The sequence below is a fragment of the Coregonus clupeaformis genome, chromosome 24 (genome assembly GCF_020615455.1).
Source record: "Coregonus clupeaformis isolate EN_2021a chromosome 24, ASM2061545v1, whole genome shotgun sequence".
Lineage (NCBI taxonomy): Eukaryota > Metazoa > Chordata > Actinopteri > Salmoniformes > Salmonidae > Coregonus > Coregonus clupeaformis.
Genome location: NC_059215.1, coordinates 24,613,102 through 24,635,749, shown reverse-complemented (window position 1 = coordinate 24,635,749; position 22,648 = coordinate 24,613,102). Strand labels below are relative to the sequence as shown.

Here is a 22,648-nt window from a genome sequence, read left to right as displayed (position 1 = left end):
CATGCTTGGTTCAATAGAAAACCGAATATCCAATTTAAACGTTAAAACTATTGAACCAAGTATTCCATGAAACATACTTTTTTTATTCAGATTTCAATCTTAAACAAAACCAAGGTTGTGGATTGTTCTCCATCCTCCAGATTCAGAATATACCATTTTCAAGGCGTGCTTGGTTCAATAGCTAGTATTGGGAGAGCAGATTTTGTCTAAAATTGAGACCGCACAGACAACCGGTGGAGTACGTTAAGTTTAAATGTAATTTTATTCAACCTTCTGGATTGTAAGGAACATTTACTCGATTTTGCAGTCGTTCGTTTCAAGCTGTAGATACCAATTCATTGTATCATAGCCTAATTAATCAGACTAGGTTAAGGCTAGCGAACTGCCGGATGTGTTCAAAAGAAACGTGACACATTCGAGGCAGACATACTATCACGTAGTGAGAGGCGCGCACGGGGGCCCACTCGCCAGGGACAATGTTAGCTAGTAGCTTTCTAGCTACTTCATTACCAGCTGAAAGGCGATTTACAGGAACATTATTTGGTCATAGTATCTTATATTAATCGTTTTAGATGGCTGCAACTAATGTTAGTAGTGTATGATGACGTGCTAGTTGGCTCATTAGCTGCTTGAAATATGATAAGCAAACATGGCAGACTAGCTAGTTTACTACATACCTTGTTGCAATTTTGTAAATCAGAGCTCCCCCAGCCATAAAGACCGTTGCTCCGGCTCCTCCGTACATGAATTGAGGATATTCCAAGAGCAGCTGGTTGAACGCCTCCATTTCTTCCCAGTGTTTGGCAGCAAGTTAGCTAAAACAGAAGTGTATAGCAGCTAGTGTTTATTTTTCTAGACATGTATCGAGCATGCACGCCGCAAACTCCTAATTGACCTCTTTCAGAAAGGAAAGAGGTTAGCCCGCCTCTTCATCTTCTTTTTCCTTGGGATTGGGTTGGCGGATCGCATCCAACGTTTAAAGTGCAGACAACGCCACCTACTGTACTGGAGTGTAAGGCCAGTCGCAGCCTACATACATAAAATTCTCTTAATTAGTCCTGTTCCTCTAAGAAAGTGAAATAGAGCCCTAGACACCACTTTCTTCCCCCCACTACACCACCCAAACCCCCTCCAGCCTCTCTAACCCTTTCACACAATCTCTCCCTATCTACGTCATTCATTTCACAAAATATCAACACTTGCTCCACCTTCCTCCACTAAACACTCATCACACAGATCTGTTTCATGTCTCCATATCATCCACAATGTGGCATTCAAACCTGTGTGCCCAAACCGTAGTCTACTCCACACAACTTCCTCTCTCCTACATCCCATCCTCCCTACCTCTTCCTTTACTGACCGACGCACGCGATAAAATTGCCTCCCCTTACTACTAGCAACCCACTCCCTTTGCCAATGATCGATCCCTTTTTCCCGGATCAAGGACTTGACTTCCCAGTTTACCTGAATATCTACCCCTTCTCTCCTCCCAGCACTCTTAGCCACCACATTGGCCTTCTCATTACCCTCCACACCCACATGGGCGGGAACCCAGCAAGCTTACCACCACTCCCATCCTCTCCAATCCCATTAACAGCACCATCATCTCCACAAACAAGTCTCCCCTATCCGACCGGCCCATCTTCACACTACTCAACACAGCAGCAGAATCAGAGCAGATAATCACCTCCTCAACCCATCTCAAACCTATAATCATGGCCATCAACTCGGCCACATAGCTGATTATGTGTCAGTGTAACTGCTTACATACTCCAACATTGAAATCTGGGATATACACCCCTGCCCCCACCCTACCACTGACTGGATCCATTGAACCACCTGTATATATCCTTAAAAAAACTATTATCTATATATCTCTCCACACACCGTCTCACATCCTCTTCCCATTCTCTCCTGCCCTCAATCATGTCCACATCTACACTTGGTTTTGGATACAGCCACGGAGAAACGTTCCCCAATGGAATGCAATGCAATGCAATTCTTCTTCTTCTATGATATAATGGCGGTCTCCAAACAAACATATGTGCATGCCGCCACCTACTGTACTGGAGTGTGTGGTCAATCAGTTTACAGACAAAGAAAACAAAGGTAAAAAAAAAATGAAAAAAGAGCCTTACTAACTTCTACACACCCTCCCCTATCCCCCAAATCCCTCCCAACCCCCCAACCCCCATCCAACCTCAATAACCTTACACATCAATCTTTCCCTCTCTTCCACATACTAACAACAATACAACCACACATGCTCCACCATTTCATCAACCTTACACTCCGGACACAAACCATTCACATGCATGCAACCAGATGTAATGACGAGTTCAATGTACAATGTCATAGGCCAGGGGTTCCCCATTTTGATATCTGAAGATTCTCGCGACCTCAACCATGTGAATTTTTTAAATGTAATTCAACAGCCAATGTTTATTTTCTTAATTGGGGCTATGGCAGTCAATTGCAAAACATTCTAACAGTATTTCTGATCATATACCTTTAATGTGGGTCTATGACAGTCAATTGCAAATGAGTCTGACATCTTTTATCTTATCTCACCACCACTAATGAGATGGGTGTGCTTGATGCATGTCACGTCAGATCTTCTCAAAGTTAGGGGGCATGGTCGACAGTGCACACCTCATCTCTCCTGTCACATCCAATGCAGAGAAGAGCACTGAATCAGCGTACCATGAGTTTGAATACTCATTTAGTCATTTTAGTCATTTAGCAGATGCTCTTATCCAGAGCGACTTACAGTTAGTGAGTGCATACATTTTCATACTGGCCCCCCGTGGGAAACGAACCTACAACCCTGGCGTTGCAAGCGCCAGGCTCTACCAACCAACTGAGCTACAGGGGACTACTCAGAGGGACACAGCACAGTATTCCCTTTGAGTCAGGAACCAAATCTCCTCCATAGTGACCCGTGAATACGTTGTCTGCAGCATTCGGTCACATCACAGCTTGATCAGCTGTACGATTTCACTTACCGCATGTCAACTGAGCCAGGATCACAGTCAAACGGATTTTGCTGATTCAGTCACTCATCTGTAGATTTTTTTGTATTTCCCCTTGATGCTTGCGTTCAATATGTATGTTACATAGGCAAGGAGACACATTTTCTTTTCAGTACGCAGAAAGTCAACAAAGTCTGTTTTTTACATCAATTGCCAATGACAACAGTTCCGCTCTCAAATCGATAAATCTTTTTAACACTCCCCTTCGATAACCACCAAGCCTCGGTGTGAAATAGAACATTGTCATGCTCTGATCCCATATCTCCACATAGTTTAGCGAACAAGCGTGCACAATATAGTTTACAATCGAAGTTACCTGCTGCATATCTCCGAGTTCTGCGCTCCGCTCTTTTGCTGCGAGTTGCTCTCGATTTATCCATTATAGCTCAGTGGGTGTACCACACAATGCTTCCATATGGCAGAGGGAGACACATTCATAACCAAAGTGCAGAGGCCTGCCCGCAGCGCTGTCCCGTGATAGATGGAGCCCCATCTGTGCAAAAGCCCACCATTCGATCCCATGGAATCTGTTTTTCGTCAATATAGCCACACAGCACACTGTGCCGTTTCATGCTTGGGAATCGTGAGACAGAACAATATGTCCTCGTGAATAGCATCCCCCAACATGTAGCGATCAAAAGTCAATGCATCTCGGCCCTCACAGCTAACGTCCATTTAGAGAGCATATGGTGGGGAGTTTTTGAGTCGTTCGGTCAGAGTTTCCTCTTGATTGCTAGCTATAGCATCAATTCCTAGTTTCACAGTGTTATCTGACAAAGGCATTGATGTGAGTTTCTGTGCCTCTGCCTCCCCACACATTGTTTTCACCATATCAATTGCGGCCGGAAATATCAAATTCTCTGCAATAGTGTGTGGTTTCATAGCATAGTGGGCTAAGCCATTCACCGTGGGAATGATTCAAGTGCAACGGTCAAGTGCAGCCTTTTCCCGATCACGATCTAAGGGCGCTCCCTGGTTAAATTTTTACTTTTAGATTTGAATAATTTAAATTTCGATTTTGAGAGACAAAGACGATAATATAAAGTATATATACAGTACCAGTCAAAAACTTGGACACACCTACTCATTCCAGGGTTTTTCTTTATTTAGACTATTTTCTACATTGTAGAATAATACTGAAGACATCAAAACTATGAAATAACACATATGGAATCATGTAATAGCCAAAAAAGTGTTTAACCAATCAAAATATATTTTATATTTGAGATTCTTCAAAGTAGCCACCCTTTGCCTTGGTGACAGCTTTGCACATTCTTGGCATTCTCTCAACCAGCTTCATGAGGTCGTCACCTGGAATGCATTTCAATTAGCAGGTGTGCCTTGTTAAAAGTTAATTTGTGGAATTTCTTTCCTTCTTTCAACAGGACAATGACCCAACACACCTCCAGGCTGTGTAAGGGCTATTTTACCAAGAAGGAGGGTGATGGAGTGCTTTATCAGATGACCTGGCATCCACAATCACCCGACCTCAACCCAATTGAGATGGTTTGGGATGAGTCGGACGGCAGAGTGAGGAAAAGCAGCCAACAAGTGCTCAGCATATGTGGGAACTCCTTCAAGAGACTGTTGGGAAAGCATTCCAGGTGAAGCTGGTTGAGAGAATGCCAAGTGTGTGCAAAGCTGTCATCAAGGCAAAGGGTGGCTACTTTGAAGAATGTAAAATATAAAATATATTTTGATTTGTTTAACACTTTTTTGGTTACTACATGATTCCATATGTGTTATATCCTAGTTTTGATGTCTTCACTATTATTCTACAATGTGGAAAATAGTTTTTAAAAAATAAAGAAAAACCCTTGAATAAGTAGGTGTGTCTCTCGCCTCTGCTGGGACCTGGCCTGCCACTGTGGGGGAGCCTCCAACAGCACCTGACTGGTTACATGCCATCCTCCTGGACACCTTCAGCACTCTGTCCCCTGGCTGCTCCTTGCCTGCCACTGATGGGGTTGCCCAGCGGGCTCTAGACTTACATTCCGGCAGGGAATTATTTTCTTTGTAAATATGCCGCTCATATTTCGGGGTGGCTGCTACGAATTCCCTGCCGGTGACACTCATCAGCACCTCACAACCCTTCCAAGTTGCACACTCCACTCCACTCCACTCCCCATCCCCCAGGAGTGGTACCTGAGAGACTAGGGGTACCTTAAACCGGCCTCTCAAACTCTGATTGGTTGCTAGGGCAGTTGCTAGAGCAGTTTGTAGGGGGCGGGACACCCTTCTGACTCTCCAGGTCACAAATGTTTTAGTCTCCTCCTTGCAGTGGTAGAGAGAGCAGCAAGCTCACCTCTATCCTGCATAGAAACTTCTGGACTCATAACTCTGAACTTGGGATTTTGTGCGTGCGCAAAGTGAGTTGTGTGACATTTCAAATCAAATCAAATCACATTTTATTGGTCACATACACATATTTAGCAGACGTTATTGCGTGTGTAGCGAAATGATTGTAAAAAAAAACAGAATGCTGGTGAGTTACCTCCGCTCTGAAATCCAAAAGTTATTTCCCGGCTAATAATGTAAGAAATAACACACACAAAATAAAAAATACTGCAAAGTTGCTTAGGAGCAGAGCTGCCATGTCTGTCGGCACCATGTCTGTCTTAAACAACTAAAACACTTGTATAATGTTCTTCATAGTTATTTGCTAATATTGCCTATTCTGTACAGTATATACCTGAGTTGTTATATGTACAAGTAGTATGTTCATTTATACAGTCCTTTATTACCATTATCATTGATCTTGTGCTAATGTGTGTACAGTGTTTTCATTACCTATTTTCTCCTGTTTCAGAACCACTACCATTCCTATTCCCATTTCTATTCAATGTCTGTGTTGTATGTCAATAAAGTATCCCTGTGTGTAACTCTGTGAGGTTGCCTCATTCCCCTTTGACCGGGGGAGGTACTAGCGGGTCACAGATCAGCCCAATCAGAGAGTCGTACTCTTTCATGGTCCTTTTTATCGCCGGATTTGTGACTTTCCTGACACCACTACGCTATGGCGGTCTACAGAATGCGCACAGGGTGCTTTCCACACTGCCCACCTGCGGTCCAGTGGAGAATGGCTCTGGGGTATGCAGTGGATTACCACTGCTTGGATTATGCCCCCTCTCTGGAGCCTATGGGAACCCCACGCCTGCCGACGGCGCAGCATGGACTATATGGCTCCACTCCTCCACTACATGGACTACAGGCATCAGACATTGTGTGGTTGATGCAGGGGTTATTCCCGTCGTTCCTGCATCAGCAATACCCTGAGTGGCTGGACTATTTTATCCTGGGAATACAAAAGGCATTGGAGGAGCCAGTGGCAACCCGCAGAGAGGTTCTGCAGCCACTCAGGCGTTACATTGCAGAGCAGCATGCTCTTCCACCTCGCACAGTTTCACAGGTGGCCCTGCAGGTCTACTGCTAGCCTGCAGTCCAGTGTTCACCTGTGTGGGAGCCATCTCAGCCAGCACCAGTACTAGCTCCTCTGCAACGGTCCCTGTTGGCAGCACCCAAGCCAGTCCAACGACCCCTGGGACTACAGCCAGTCCGGTCGCCGTCGGTGCTCCAGCCAACACCCCAGCCACTGAGAGAGATGGTACTCCAGCCGCCAACTCCACCAGAAGCCCAGCCTGTCCGGGGGCCACGAGTGCCCTCACCAGATCATCACCAGCCAAAGCTACCCAGTGAACCTTCTTCAGCAACCGCTATCACAAGCTGCTGACAGCACAGCTTCACCTGATCCAGCCACAGCTCAATGTACAATGTAATTACAAGGTGTTACACAGGATTTAGCTAGTTAAAATGAAATGTATCTTGAGGAGCACTTACTTGTAATTAATGTGTACTTATATACAACTTTATTGCAACATCTAAAAATACCTTACATTTATTACAAAATAATAAGGATTTTTATTGTTAATAAATTGATTAATTACATTAAATAAAGATATAGGCCTACTCAATAACATAAAGCCTACAGTATGGTGAGTAGCCTAGATCAGTGGATCCCAAACTGTGGGTTGGGACCCACTTGTGAGTTGCGGCAGGGGTCCACGTGGGTCTTGGGATGATTTTTTGGAATGGAAAAATGCTTTCAGTGTGAACTTAATATATTTTTTTAAATAATAGCCTATAATCTTTGAGAATTTACAATCAACTAAATAAAAGCTAGACAATCAAGCCCCCATTGCTTTTGTTATAATGTTTGAGCATAAGAACACAGCATTAGCCATGGCAAAATGTATAGAATTGCAGAAAATTAGCTTTAAAGCTACAACATTTTATATTGGCTGCCAAGATTATATTTTTTACTTATACTTTGGTCTATGTATGTTTTTTCACCGCTCAACTCTTATGGTGGGTCGCAACTCAAGACACGTCAATTGGTGGGTCACGAAGCAAAAAAGTTTGGAACCTCTGGCCTAGATCACTGTTTCCCAACTCCAGTCCTGGAGTATCTCCAACAGTACACATGTTTGTTGTAGCCCCGGACCTGATTCAACATGTCAACTAATCATCAAGCCCTCTATGAGTTAAACAGGTGTGTTTGTCCGGGGCTTCAATAAAAATGTGTACTGTTGGGGTACTCTAGGACAGGAGTTGGGAAACACTGGCCTAGATAGCTAACTTAGAAAAACTGGATTGTATTTTTCTTTCCTTGAATCCATGTATCCAAAAAAGCTAAACAAATTGAATGGAAAACTTACTTCTTCTGTGTTTATGTTTTTGACCTACAACACTTTGTTTCTTTCATGACAATCTTTCATGTCTGGATTTTGCACACTGACCTTCTCAACCCCGTTCTTTGCGCACTGTCACATGATGTCAGTGTCAACACATGTGGGCAAGTTCAAGATCATCCTTATTTTGAGCGTGTTAGCAGATGGGCAGATCTTGACATGATTCCTTAACTCCTGGGATAAATAAATAATTGCACCAATGCATCCCTTCCAAAAGTTAGAATGTTCCTCAACAGTGAAACCCTTGCAAGGTTACATGATGGAATAAGAGTTTGTCTTATGATCATTTTAAGTGCATTTATAAACCATTATTCAACCAAGCTTAATAGGCTTACAATTCGGTAAGCACAAATTACTCTATCACAATTTTAACCAAAACTGTTTATTAATGTGTCTAAAAATGTCATTGACCCATTGTCAAATGCACCGTTAAATGATTTAACAATATAAAGTATTTTTTTATGTGAACTGTTTGTGAACCCATTTTTGCTATTGAGCCTGGGCATCCGACTCCAGAGCCCTTTATTGCAGAGTTATGCCAATGAGGTGGTCGGTTTTCAATTGGCTAAAACTTATCACCTTGTTTGTGCAGACTAAAATATGGTGTTGTCCGTGCTATCTGGGATCCTTGGGACGACCCTATCCCATTGAAGTTGACATTTAAAATAGTTAAGGTAAGGGTTAAGGTTAGGGTTAGGGTAAGGGTAAGGGTAGGGGATAAGGTTAGGGTTAGGGTTTAGGGTAGGGATGTCCCAAGGATCCCGGATAACACTGACCAATATGGAGCGTTGGGATGCTATCGGAAACTTTAACATTTCTAACAAGCATGGTAACAAGCATTCGTTGTTACACTTCTGTAATTACAGACTGCAATTACCACCAGTTACATGTTGTTATTACAGTGTAACTATTAATTATTACAATTAATTACAATACTTGTTACAGTGTCATTACATATCTAATGATACTGTAATAAGGCCCCATTCAAATGTAGTGTTACCTTTATATATATATATATATATATATATATATATATATATATATGTCATAGTGTAAAAGCAGGTGAGCTGGTTCTACTCTTTTCTGCCATTTTCTGCTGTTTTGTTGTGGTGGACAAGAGGCGTCGAGCATAACACGTCAACCATGTTATATACTATAGAATTACTTTTGTGCCTTTCATATCAAGCGAACCTTTTGAATTCGAGAACAACATTCTTAGTATTGCAAACAAAAATAATGATATTGAAAGCAAAAGTTAACCCAAAAGTATTGAGAGCGCAAATTCGATGAAACGCTACTCTCTTTGCCTGCAATCTTTTCTATCTTTGGTTACGTTACCCCGCCCTTTGCTTTTGCTGCCTTTTTTTGGGGTTGCACATTTTTGACGCATTCATTCCATGTAGGAAGGGTTAAGAGGGAGCCTAAGATGATGTGTCTCTATTGGTAAACGAATGGCGGAAGCTGACACATAGTATGAATCTGATGGCGCTAGCAAAGATGAGAATGAGAATGAAGGTGATGAGAATACTGGATGAATTACAGTCGCTAAAGGAGGGGTAAAGTGAGCTAAAATCACATTTAAAAAGGCGTCTAGTAAGCCTACTGCTCATGGTACTTCACAGTTTGTAGTAGGAGTGCGGTTTGAGGATAAGAAGTACCTGGGAGATCCGTTTGATGTTGCCATGATGGTGAAGAAAGTGTTGGGTACTGTGGAATCTATGAGGGTGATCAGCATATGTTTTGTGTGTCGGCAGAACAAAAGGAGCACGCGTTGCGCCTTAACAGAATCCAGGAGAAATTCATAACTGTCAAGGGCTTGATTTCTGGAGTCTCTTTGGAAGTTGGGGCTGAGAAAATCAAGATTAAAATTCCTGGGGTAGAACTGCACTGCAGGAGTGGATAAGAACTCAAGAAAGATCGATACCATTGTATCTGCAATTGAACGCTTCTTGGGAATGGAGGGTGTAACACAGGGGTTCCAAAACTTTTCTGGCCCACAACCCCATTTTGATATCTGAAAATTCTTCCAACCCCAACCATGTGAAACAAATAAACATGTAATTAACAGCCAATGTTCACTTTTTTTAATTGGGGGCTTTGGCAGTCAATTGCAAAACATTCTAACCATATTTCTGATTGTATTATCAACTCACCATCATATACTTTTAATGTGGGGCTATGACAGTCAATTGCAAATGAGTCTGACATAAGTTATCTCACCACCACTAATGAGATGGGTGTGCTTGATGCATGTCTCTCGTCGAAGGTTTTCAAAGTCAGGGGGCGTGGTCGACAGTGCGCGCCTCATCTCTCCTGTCACATCCCAACCTGGATCGATATTTGTTTTTAATGCAGATCTGTGAATCAGTTGTCTGCAGCATTCGGTCACATGACAGCTCAATCAGTTGTTTGATTTCACTTACCGGCATGTCAACTGAGTCAGGATCACAGTCAAACAGAGAAGATATCAGTTGGAAAACGTACCTCAATGCAGGGATGGGATATGCCACTGTACTCCAAATTTGACCTATATCCACTCTGATACATCGAGAAGATTGAAATACTGCTAGTTTTCAGGGAAAACATCCCTTTTCATCCACATGCTAGCTAGCAGTAGCCACCGCAGCCATTTTGGAATGGCAGTGTAAGCCAATCAGCTCCTTTGTTGTTTCAATGGGACGTGCCATTCCATAATGACTGATGTGGCTACTGCTAGCTAACATGAGGATGAAAAATTTAGTATTTAAATCTTCTCGATGGAGCAGTGTGGATAAAGGTAAAATTTGGAGTACAGTGGCATATCCCATCCCTGCATTGAGGTACGTTTTCCGACCCTTATCTTGCGCCAGCTCCAAGGTGTTGTAATGTAACCATGATTGCGTTCCGACCTTTTGTTTGTACCTTTCGGCAACAGCAACTCAGAAGAATCAGATCGATTCTACTCTATATCATAGATAATCAGGCCCCTTACAGAGTCTCTGGTACTGTCCCCTGCGGGATATAATACCTCACTACTGTAGCGTTGACAATTGTCAATATTTACTACTGTATGCAAACAGAAACTTGACATTCAACAAACAGAATGTAACTTACAAGACCTCAGTGGTGGAGGATAGGACTACAATAAGAATATAATGACATTTGAACTCTACCGTGAACACTACCATGCCGTAGAGTAGCACTTAAAATTGAATATTGCTGTAGGCTTCAGCTACAGGGCATGGTGTAGAGGTGGTTGAGAGAGCACACAAGGGCTACGTCCTACTTCTCCACCATTCTCCTGAAGTGTGCACTTGCAAACTCCTTGTCATGTATTTAAAAGCATAGGATAGGTTTGTAAGCATTGGCAGGAGGGAGTTTCCAGCATTGCTAAATCCATCCAAGAAAGTGTGTAAGTGCACACTTTGGAAGAAGGGTGGAGGATCGGGATGCTACTCACACAGTAACATGACTTTTAGGTCAAACTCTTATTGGTACTGCATATGAAGAGAATCAGTGCCAAGTAATGACTTGTAATGACTTGAAACCATAAAGTTAGATACTGTCGACAAGTAGTAGTAGGCCTACCTAATATAGGATACCTACTTGTATCAGCTGGTATAGATGAACTCCATGAGGATGAGCTCCTACATGTGCTCACTACTAGATGCCCTCCACATCTGGAAGTCTTAAACAGACAGACAGACAGACAGACAGACAGACAGACAGACAGACAGACAGACAGACAGACAGACAGACAGACAAACAGACAAACAGGCAGGCAGGCAGACAGGACAGACAGATGGACACACACAGCCAGTGTGAGAGACAGGACACAAAAAAAGAAACAAATGCAAAACAAAATTGTCTATATTACATGAACACCAGTGGCAGACTGTGACGTTTAAAATAAGGGAGGATTATTTTTTTAATTAGCATGACCTTATTTCTATTACAGCATATTGGATGACTGTCATTCATATTCCATTCACCCTGCTCAATGTAACATCGATAGATTTAGGATACTACATGATACTCAAATTTTCCCTATAACCATCATGAGGGTGCTACAACCTAGCCTATGAATGAAAGTTTACAACGTACACTACCGTTCAAAAGTTTGGGGTCACTTAGAAATGTCCTTGTTTTCTGTACACTTAGAAAGAATTAGATATATTCTGAACAATAAATTATCAACATTTGATCAAATCTGGCAGCCTTTCCTCTCTTACTTGGACCAGTCGGCACTGTGACTTTGTACTTTTTAACGCACTCTCAATTGTCATATTGTAATCTACCTTTGGGCAGCGTGTGCTGGCCCCGCCACCCGAGCAGTCGGGAGGGGAATAGGGTGGAATATGGGGGGGATAAAGGGGGGTATAAGTATAAGTGGGGGGGTTACATCTACCCTTTTCTTTCTACCTGTCCCTGTTCTGTATGTCGTGTTTTGTAATATTTGTTTTGTGCCCAGAACTCTGGGTCTTGTTGTTCATATCTGTTCTCTTATGTTTAGATAAGAACTGTACACGTGTCTTTCATACCTATACACCATTGTTGTGTGTGTTCAAAAAAAAATATTTGAATGAGAAATGTCCTTGTTTTCGAAAGACATTTTTAAAAAATGTCCATTAAAATAACATCAAATCGATCAGAAATACAGTGTAGACATTGTTAATGTTGTAAATGGCCATTGGAGCTGGAAACGGCTGATTTGTAATGGAATATCTACATAGGCGTACAGAGGCCCATTATCAGCAACCATCAGTCCTGTGTTCCAATGGCACGTTGTGTTTGCTAATCCAAGTTTATCATTTTAAAAGGCTAATTGATCATTAGAAAACCCTTTTGCAATTATGTTAGCACAGCTGAAAACTGTTGTGCTGATTAAAGAAGCAATAAAACTGGCCTTCTTGAGACTAGTTGAGCATCTGGAGCATCAGCAATTGTGGGTTCGATTACAGGATCAAAATGGCCAGAAACAAAGAACTTTCTTCTGAAACTCGACAGTCTATTCTTGTTCTGAGAAATGAAGGCTATTCCATGCGAGAAATTGCCAAGAAACTGAAGATCTCGTACAATGCTGTGTACTAATTTGGATGAGGCGGTTATTACAGTTATACATAAAAAGGGTAAAGATCCGGAAGAAGTAGGGTCATACAGACCAATATCTCTCCTCAATACAGACCAAAAGATCTTAGCAAATACTCTGGCTAACAGGCTTAGCACTTTAGTGGGCAAATTGATCCATTCGGACCAGATCAGCTTTATCCCTAACAGAAACTCATTCTTCAATCTCAGGCACCTCTCCAACATTATGTATTCTCAGAGGTTACCCAACGTGGACCTTGCCGTTATATCAATTGACGCCGAAAAGGCCTTTGACCAAGTTGAGTGGTCCTATCTATTTAAGGTCCTACAGAAATTGTATATTGGAGATGGGTTCATAAAATGGATCCAGCTTCTATATAGGAACCTCTGTGCGAGAATACTCACTAACCAATCATTGTTGCCCTGATTTAACCTTTATAGAGGGACAAGGCAGGGTTGTGCGCTGTCGCCTCTGCTTTTTGCTCTAGCCATTGACCCTCTCGCTCAAGCGATCAGATCTCACGCAACAATACACGGCTATAATACTAAAGATACTCTAAATAAGATTTCTCTATACGCAGATGACATTCTCCTCTATGTAACGGAACCCCAATCTAGTATTCCAGCTATTCTTGATTTGATTAACCTGTTTGGTACCTTCTTGGGATACAGAATAAATTGAAACAAGAGCGAATTAATGCCCATACGGTTGCATAACCCCTCTTGGTTAGAAATTCTTCCATTTAAGGTATCTTCAGATACATTTACCTATCTAGGAATTGTAGTTACCAAACAATACTCCTCTCTATTTAAAGAGAATTTCCCCTCTCTGATGCAAAAACTCAAGGCAAACATACAATTTTGGAGAACTCTCCCAATTTCCCTGCTCGGAAGAATTAATGCCATTTAAATGGTCTTCCTCCCACAACTGCTTTACCTATTCCAGAACATCCCAGTGTCACAAACGTTAATTAACGAGACGGACCAAGGCGCAGCGTGGTAAGCGTACATTTTTATTAAGTACTAAACTCACGACAAAACAACAAACAAACGAAACGTGAAGTCCTAGGTTACACAAAACAAACCTTAACGGAACAAGATCCCACACCGACTAGTGCCAAACAGGCTGCCTAAGTATGGTCCCCAATCAGAGACAACGAGATACCGCTGCCTCTGATTGGGAACCACCCTGGCCAACATAGATCTAAACGATCTAGAAAACACAACATAGAAAATATGACATAGAAACTCCACACCCTGGCTCAACATTTAAGAGTCCCCAGAGCCAGGGCGTGACAGTACCCCCCCCCCCAAAGGCGCGGACTGCGACCGTGCCACACAAACACAACAGGGTAGGGGCCGGGCGGGCATTCCGCCTCGGAGGTGGATCCGGCTCCGGGCGTGACCACCACTTTCTCTCCACCTCCCCGTTGCGCCCCTGGTCTGGTCTGGCACCGCTGACTGGAGCTGGACCCGACGACGGTGGATCGATCTGTACAGGCTCCGGACTGGAGCCGCTGGCCGGAGCTGGACTGGGCACCGGTGGAGCGGATTGCTCTGGCTCCGGAGTGGATCCGCTGACAGGAGTTGGACCGGACCCCGGTGGAGCGGATTGCTCTGGCTCCGGAGTGGAGCAGCTGACCGGTGCTCAGGCACCGGTGGAACAGGCACGGGCCGTGCCGGACTGGACACACGCACCACTGGCTTGGTGCGGGGAGCAGGAGCGGGCCGGACCGGGCTGACGACGCGCACCACTGGCTTGGTGCGGGGAGCAGGAATGGGCCGGACCGGGCTGACGACGCGCACCACTGGCTTGGTGCGGGGAGCAGGAACGGGCCGGACCGGGCTGGCGACGCGCACCACTGCCTTGGCGCGAGGGACAGGAACAGGCCGGGCTGGACTGGGAACACGCACCACTGTCTTGGTGCGGGGAGCAGGAACAGGCCGGACCGGGCTGGCGACGCGCACCACTGGCTTGGTGCGAGGGGCAGGAACAGGCTGGACCGGGCTGGCGACGCGCACCACTGGCTTGGTGCGAGGGACAGGAACAGGCCGGGCTGGACTGGGAACACGCACCACTGGCTTGGTGCGGGGAGCAGGAACAGGCCGGGCTGGACTGGGAACACGCACCACTGGCTTGGTGCGGGGAGCCGGAACGGGCCGGGCCGGACTGTGGAGGCGGACTGGAGGTCTGGAGCGAAGAGCTGACACAACCCATCCTGGCTGAATGCCTACTTCCACACAATACGTGTGAGGCATCAGCACAGGACGTACGGGGCTGTGCACTCGTACTGGCGCTACAGCACGTGGCACTGGCGCAGGATATACGGGACCGAGGAGGCGTACTGGAGACCACGAGCGTTGAGCCGGCACACCCCGTCCTGGCTGAATGCCCATCTTTGCACGACACGTGCGTGGTGCTAGCACAGGACGTACAGGACTGTGCCAGAACACTCGCGGCACAGTACGTGGCTCCGCATAACACGGAGCCTGCCCACTCACACGCATCCTAGCCTGAGTACGGGCAGTTGGCTCTGCTCTAACCCTAGGCTCCGCCAACCACCCTTTTAGCCCCCCAAATTTTTTTTATTGGGGCTGTCTCTCGGGCTTCCTCCTCGGCCGGTACCCTCTGCGTTGCCGCTGCTCCTCTCTATAGCGCGCCTCCACAGTCTCCTCCCAAGGATGGCGATCCATTCCGGCCTGAATCTCCTCCCAAGTCCAGGATCCCTTCCCGTCCAGGATCTCCTCCCAGGTCCAGGCTGTCTGTTCCTGGACACGCTGCTTGGTCCTCTTTTGGTGGGATCTTCTGTCACGAACGTTAATTAACGAGACGGACCAAGGCGCAGCGTGGTAAGCATACATTTTAGTAAGTACTAAACTCACGACAAAACAACAAACAAACGAAACGTGAAGTCCTAGGTTACACAAAACAAACCTTAACGGAACAAGATCCCACACCGACTAGTGCCAAACAGGCTGCCTAAGAATGGTCCCCAATCAGAGACAACGAGATACCGCTGCCTCTGATTGGGAACCACCCTGGCCAACATAGATCTAAAGGATCTAGAAAACACAACATAGAAAATATGACATAGAAACTCCACACCCTGGCTCAACATTTAAGAGTCCCCAGAGCCAGGGTGTGACACCCAGTATTCATCCCTAAGTCCTTTCATAAACAACTGGACTCAATTATCAATCCATTCATCTGGGATTATAAAACACATAGGATAGGTAAAAACCACCTCTGTAAATCCAAGATGGAAGGAGGATTGTCTCTCCCAAATTTTATATTTTACTATTGGGCCGCTATCCTCCGTGCTGTTACGTTTTGGCTGGATGATTACACTATTCCAAAACTGAGCTGCATAGGATATTTCCTGATACCTCCCCAATGTGTGATAAATGTCATGCTGCGGAGGGTTCACTACTCCACTGCTTTGCCCTATGCTCTAACTTGCATGGTTATTGGTGTGGAATCGTTTGGATCCTCTCTGAAGTTCTGGAGATTTCAATTGACCCAGACCCGCTTCTGATCATCCTGGGAGTGTCAGAAACCCTAAACAGATTAACCAACCCCCCAGAACAACTAATCTCTTACAGTCTCATTTTGGCAAAAAAAATAATCTTGTTGTTTTGGAAAAGGAAGGAAGTTCCCTCTACCAAATTATGGCTCAGTGATTTGGCAAACACTCTAGACACTTAGAAAGAATTCGATATCTTCTGAGCAATAAATTATCAACATTTTATCAAATCTGGCAACTTCTCCTCTCTTTTTTGGACCATTCAGCGCTGTGAATTTGTACATTTTAATCCACTCTCACTTGTGATATTTTAATCTACCCTTGGGCGGCATGTGCTTTCCACGTCACCCGAGCAGTAACTCTGGGTCTTTTTGTATCTGTCTGCTCTTTTATGTTTATATAAGAATTGCATACTTGTCTTTTCTACAAAGTACCTGTACACCATTCTTGTGTGTGTTCAACAAAAAATATTTGAACCGAGAAACTCTGTGTTAAAAGGACAACTGCACCTCCTAATTTGGCCTTGTTTTTCATCAATGCTCATTAAGAAATGCTAGCAGCCATGACTGAAGGCAAACGAGAGTTATGTAGCACTATATTGGATCATTCCAATATGGTATCCTTCCGTGCAGCAGGATACATTCTGAGTAAGAATTTCAGATTAGTCTCATGTACTGGGGTAGTGCTACGGCTGACCCCCTTAAATAGCTGCCGCCACACTACTTCCACCTCTTCCATTCCAGAGAGGATTCGCTTGGTAAGAGCTCTATGTTAGAGTGTATAAGCTCAGAAGTATACCCACAGCTATTCAATAGCTTAGAGCAGCTAGCTAGCTAGCTAGCCTCTCCATCAGGGTCCCCCCACTCCGTTTGGCTTGTGCTATCTCGTTTGGGTTTCGTCCTTGTTTTTATTACTTGTGACAGTGTACCAACCTGGGCCATACTCGGTTTGGTCTACCAGTATTGCGGCGCTGAGGGTTTGGGCTTTTTCAAAATGGCGCCGACAGACATGGCAGTTCTGTTTCTAGCTCCTAAGTAACTTTGCAGTATTTAGTATTTTTGTGTGTTATTTCTTACATTATTAGCCCAGAACTTATTTGTGTTATTACATACAGCCGGAAATAACTTTTGAATATCAGAGCGGCGGTAACTCACCAGCATTACGACCAGAAATACGACTTTCCCAAATTGGATCCTTTGTTCGTACCCCCCAGGGCAATTTAACTTATCCCAGGGCTGTTCCAAGACGCCGCCGGTGGAGAAGAGGTATTTGGAGTGGACTTCTAGTCCGACTCAGGAGGCGTGCACACCATCCACCGCTTCCAAGTATATTACTTGCTAATGTTCAGTCCCTGGACAATAAAGTAGATGAGCTCAGGGTGAGGGTCTCCTTCCAGAGAGACATCAGGGACTGTAACATACTCTGTTTCATGGAATCATGGCTCTCTCTACTGTTCCCGTCCATTCAGCCAGCTGGGTTCTCAGTATATCGTGCAGACAGGAATAAAGAACTCTCCGGGAAGAAGAAAGGCGGTGGTGTATGTTTCATGATTAACTACTCATAGTGTGATTGTGATAATGTACAGGAACTCAAGTTCTTTTGTTCACTGACCTAGAATACCTCGCAATCAAATGCCGACCGTATTACCTCCCAAGATAATTATCTTTGGTTATAGTCACAGCCGTGTATATTCCCCCTCAAGCCGATACCACGACGGCCCTCAAGGAACTACACTGGACTGTGCAAACTGGAAACCACATATCCTGAGGCTGCATTAATTGTAGCTGGGGATTTTTACAAAGCAAATTTGAGGAAAACGCTACTGAAGATCTATCAACACATTGCCTGTAGTATCATGACTCCATTCTGCTCCTCCCTTCCTATAGGCAGAAACTGAAACAGGAAGTACCCATGCTAAGGTCTATTCAACGCTGGTCTGACCAATCGGAATCCATGCTTCAAGATTGTTTTGATCACGCGGACTGGGATATGTTCCGGGTTGCCTCTGAGAATAACATTGACGTATACACGGACACGGTGACTGAGTTCATCAGGAAGTGTATAGGGGATGTTGTTTCCACTATTAAAAACTACCCAAACCAAAAACCGTGGATAGATGGCAGCATTCGCGCAAAACTGAAAGCGCGAATCACGCATTTAACCACGGCAAGGTGCCTGGGAATATGGTTGAATACAAACAGTTTAGTTATTCCCTCTGTAAGGCAATCAAACAGGCAAAACATCAGTGCCTCAGACATGAGACGTATGTGGCAGGGTCTACAGACAATCACGGATTGCAAAGGGAATCCCAGCCACGTCGCGGACACCGTTCTTTTGCTCCCGGACAAGCTAAACACCTTCTGCGCCCGCTTTGAGGATAACACCGTGCCACCGACTCGACCCGCTCCCAAGGACTGTGGGCTCTTGTTCTCCATGGCCGATGTGAGTAAGACATTTAAGCGTGTTAACCCTCGAAAGGCTGCCGGCCCAGACGGCATCCCTAGCCGCGTCCTCAGAGCATGCGCAGACCAGCTGCATGGAGTGCTTATGGACATATTCAATCTCTCCCTATCCCAGTCTGCTGTCCCCACTTGCTTCAATATGTCCACCATTGTTCCTGTACCCAAGAAAACAAAGGTAACTGAACTAAATGACTATTGTCCTGTAGCACTCACATCTGTAATCATGAAGTGCTTTGAGAGGCTAGTTAAGGATCATATCACCTCCACCTTACCTGACACCCTAGACCCACTTCAATTTGCATATCGCCCCAATAGCTCCACAGATGATGCAATCGCCATCGTACTGCACACTGCCCTATCCCATCTGGACAAGAGGAATACCTATGTAAGAATGCTCTTCATTGAATATAGCTCAGCCTTCAACACCATAGTACCCTCCAAGCTCATCATTAAGCTTGGGGCCCTTGGTCTGAGCCCCGCCCTATGCAACTGGGTCCTGGACTTCCTGACGGGCCACCCCCAGGTGGTGAAGGTAGGAAACAACACCTCCACTGATCCTCAACACAGGGGCCCCACAAGGGTGCGTGCTCAGCTCAGCTCCCTCCTGTACTCCCTGTTCACCCATGACTGCCTGGCCAAGCACGCCTCCAACTCAATCATCAAGTTTTCAGACGACACAACAGTAGTAGGCCTGATTACCAACAATGACGAGACAGCCTACAGGGAGGAGGTGAGGGCCCTGGCGGAGTGGTGCCAGGAAAATAACCTCTCCCTCAACGTCGACAAAATGAAGGAGCTGATCGTGGACTTCAGGAGACAGCAGAGGGAGCACACCCCTATCCACATCGACGGAACCGCAGTGGAGAAGGTGAAAAGCTTCAAGTTCCCTCTGTGTACACATCACTGACAATCTGAAATGGTCCACCCACACAGACAGTGTGGAAAAGAAGGCGCAACAGCGCCTCTTCAATCTCAGGAGGCTGAAGAAATTCGGCTTGGCCCCTAAGACCATCACAAACTTTTACAGATGCACAATTGAGAGCATCCTGTCGGGCTGTATCACCGCCTGGTTCGGCAACTGCACCGCCCGCAACCGCAGGGCTCTCCAGAGGATGGTGCGGTCTGCCCAATGTATCACCGGGTGCACACTGCCTGCCCTCCAGGACACCTATAGCACCCGATGTCACAGGAATGCCAAAAAGTTCATCAAGGACATCAACCACCTGAGCCACGGCCTGTTCACCCCGCTATCATCCAGAAGGCGAGGTCAGTACAGGTGCATCAAAGCTGGGACCGAGAGACTGAAAAACTGCTTCTATCTCAAGGCCATCAGACTGTTAAGTAGTCATCACTAGCCGGCTACCATCCGCTTACTCAACCCTGCACCTTAGAGGCTGCTGCCCTATGTACATACAGTAGACATGGAATCACTGGTCACTTTAATAATGGCCCACTAGTCACTTTAATAATGTTCACATACAGTTTTACTAATTTCTATGTATATACTGTATTCTACTATATTTTAGTCAATGCCACTCTGACATTGCTCATCCTAATATTTATATATTACTTAATTCCATTCGTTTCCTTTTAGATTTGTGTGTATTGTTGTGCATTGTTAGATACTACTGTACTGTTGGAGCTAGGAACACAAGCATTTCGCTACACACAAGCATTTCGCTACACCCTCAATAATATCTGCTAAATATGTTGTGATGCCACGAGAGGCTACCGCTTCCAGCGGGGTTGCCCAAGTAGTGCAAGGAGTCCAGGTTCAACCAAAACAAGGATTTTTATTAAAGGTCTTCGGCAACTAACGAAATTATAACACAATTCTCTTCTTCCCCGAGCCCACCTTCCAGACCGTGTCTCTTCCCTTCCAAAACAACCCCTGCCTATCAGCCCCTGATTGGTTTCAGCTCCGTGGGAAGATTGGCCACAGAGGGTTGGAGTTCCCGACCATACCAGCAGATGGAGCCATAGCTGTCTGGGTTTGCAGCCACCTCAGGGGGATGTAACGTCCCTCCAGGACACAGCCTCTCGTGACATCACAATGTGTATGTGACCAATAACATTTTATTTGATTTGATTTCGTCTTAGTTGTCTGTGTGACTTGTCTGTCCACCGGAACCCTCCCGGTTATAGCCTTTGGGTTCGGGGACCGCGCCTACCCGCAAGATCGGGAGACTGTGTATGTTTCGCTCTGGCGGGCTTGCAGTTCTCCCCTGAGAGTGAGCTAGATAACAAGCTATGCAAAGTAGCTAGCTTAACGAGAGGTGACATTTGCAGGACTAAGCACGGTTATAAACACACTTTCCCTTAAGTCCTGCCAACCTCCACCCCCACTTATATAGCAAGAGATAAGCTATAAACGTGGCGTGAGTTACAGCCGACCCACACGTATAAAGCAAGAAATAAGTTATAAACGTGTGTGAGGTAGAATGCCCTGCCCCTTCACGGTCAGGCAGTTTATACTGTTGGCTTAATTATTTTTCCACATGGAAAAGCTACAGCCATTCATGTCTCCTCTCCTACCTTCAGATAGTGTATGAGACAAAGGCTGATACTGTAGGCCCGTAGTAATTTTTACTATTATACAGTATTGCGCAGTGTTTACTATAGACATAGTACAGTGCATTTGGAAAGTATTCAGACTCCTTGACTTTTTCCACAGTTACAGTCTTATTCTAAAATTGATTAAATAGTTTTGAGTGCATGTTTGAGGACCCTATTGAAGTGGCTATCCCGCTCCTTCCTGTTAAAGGGGATGAGCCTGATCAGAGTCCACCACAGAGAGCTGAAGCCTCTCTGACGGGTTGAGGTGCCATGTTCAGAGGCAGCTGGCCGCTGGAGCCTCCCATGGAGTGATCAACACATCAATGTGCTGGAGCTCAGGATAGTTCGCCTAGCTCTTCAACAGTTCCAGCCCTACCATTTCCCCTGATCACAGCTACGCTAGACAGGGTCATCTTGATTGGCCACCAGCTGCTCGTGATAACTCCATGCTGGCTGAGACCACCATGGTTCAGCCTTCTGTTGTCTCTCCTTTCGGGGACCCCATGTTAGCTGCGCCTGAGGCCCAACATATTCTTCAGGCTGGGGGGATACTGTGGCATCCGGACCCGCAGAGCCTCCAGCTTTTGGCTTGGCCTCTGAGAGACATTAGTGGACCAGTCTAGGCCTTCAGGACAATGGGGTGAACACGTTGCGGTTTCTTCCACCAATGCGTCATGTCAAATGGGGGGGGCATATTCTGTACCTGGTTTGAGAGCGGTTTTACAGTTTTCACAGTCACTGCTCAATGCGGGCTGAGCGGCATCCACATTGAGAGTGTATTTAGCCACTACCTCGGCATGCCATGACGAAGGCCAAGAGGGACCCATGGCTGGCTAACCATTGCTCTCCAGATTTATGAAGGGAGTTCGACGTCTGTGTCCAGCAACGGCCCGCTTGGTGCCAAACTGGAACGTTGACGTGGTGCTGTCAGCGATTGCTAAGCTGCCCTCGAGCCCCTAGAGTTGATGACTTTGAAGCGCCTATCCATGAACGTGGCATTCCTGTCGGCTATTACCTCCACTAAGAGGGTGAATGCCTTTTCAGTGAGCACTGAATGTTTTTCCGAATGGGTCCAGACAAGAGAAGTGTCACCCTCCGTCTTAACCCCTCATTCTTGCCGAAGGTCCTGTTTGACAGACCTGCACCGGTCCTTACATTTGTCCGCATATGCTCCTCCCGCGGCTGTGGGTGAGCTGTGTGTTTTTTTCCCCAGGTGTGCTCTGCCCGGGTCAGGGCCTTGGACACTTACATTACACAGA

The 22,648-nt window shown here is 45.4% G+C and overlaps 1 protein-coding gene and 1 long non-coding RNA gene across 4 annotated transcripts in view; one reads left to right on the top strand and one right to left on the bottom strand.

The window, feature by feature from the left end:
- Positions 1-918, bottom strand: part of tmem201 (transmembrane protein 201) — a 33,068-nt gene extending 32,150 nt beyond the window's left edge. For all 3 annotated transcript variants that reach the window (XM_041846346.2, XM_041846345.2, XM_041846347.2), the window contains exon 1: positions 678-918. In XM_041846346.2, coding sequence (XP_041702280.1) covers positions 678-787 — 110 coding nt within the window. In that variant the 5' untranslated portion in view covers positions 788-918. The remainder of the gene's footprint in view (positions 1-677) is intronic.
- A 4,396-nt stretch (positions 919-5,314) lies between these two features.
- Positions 5,315-7,220, top strand: LOC121537506. The gene is made up of 2 exons (XR_005995088.2): positions 5,315-5,401; positions 5,842-7,220. It is a non-coding gene; the product is annotated as an uncharacterized LOC121537506 (long non-coding RNA).
- The last annotated feature ends 15,428 nt before the right edge of the window (positions 7,221-22,648 follow it).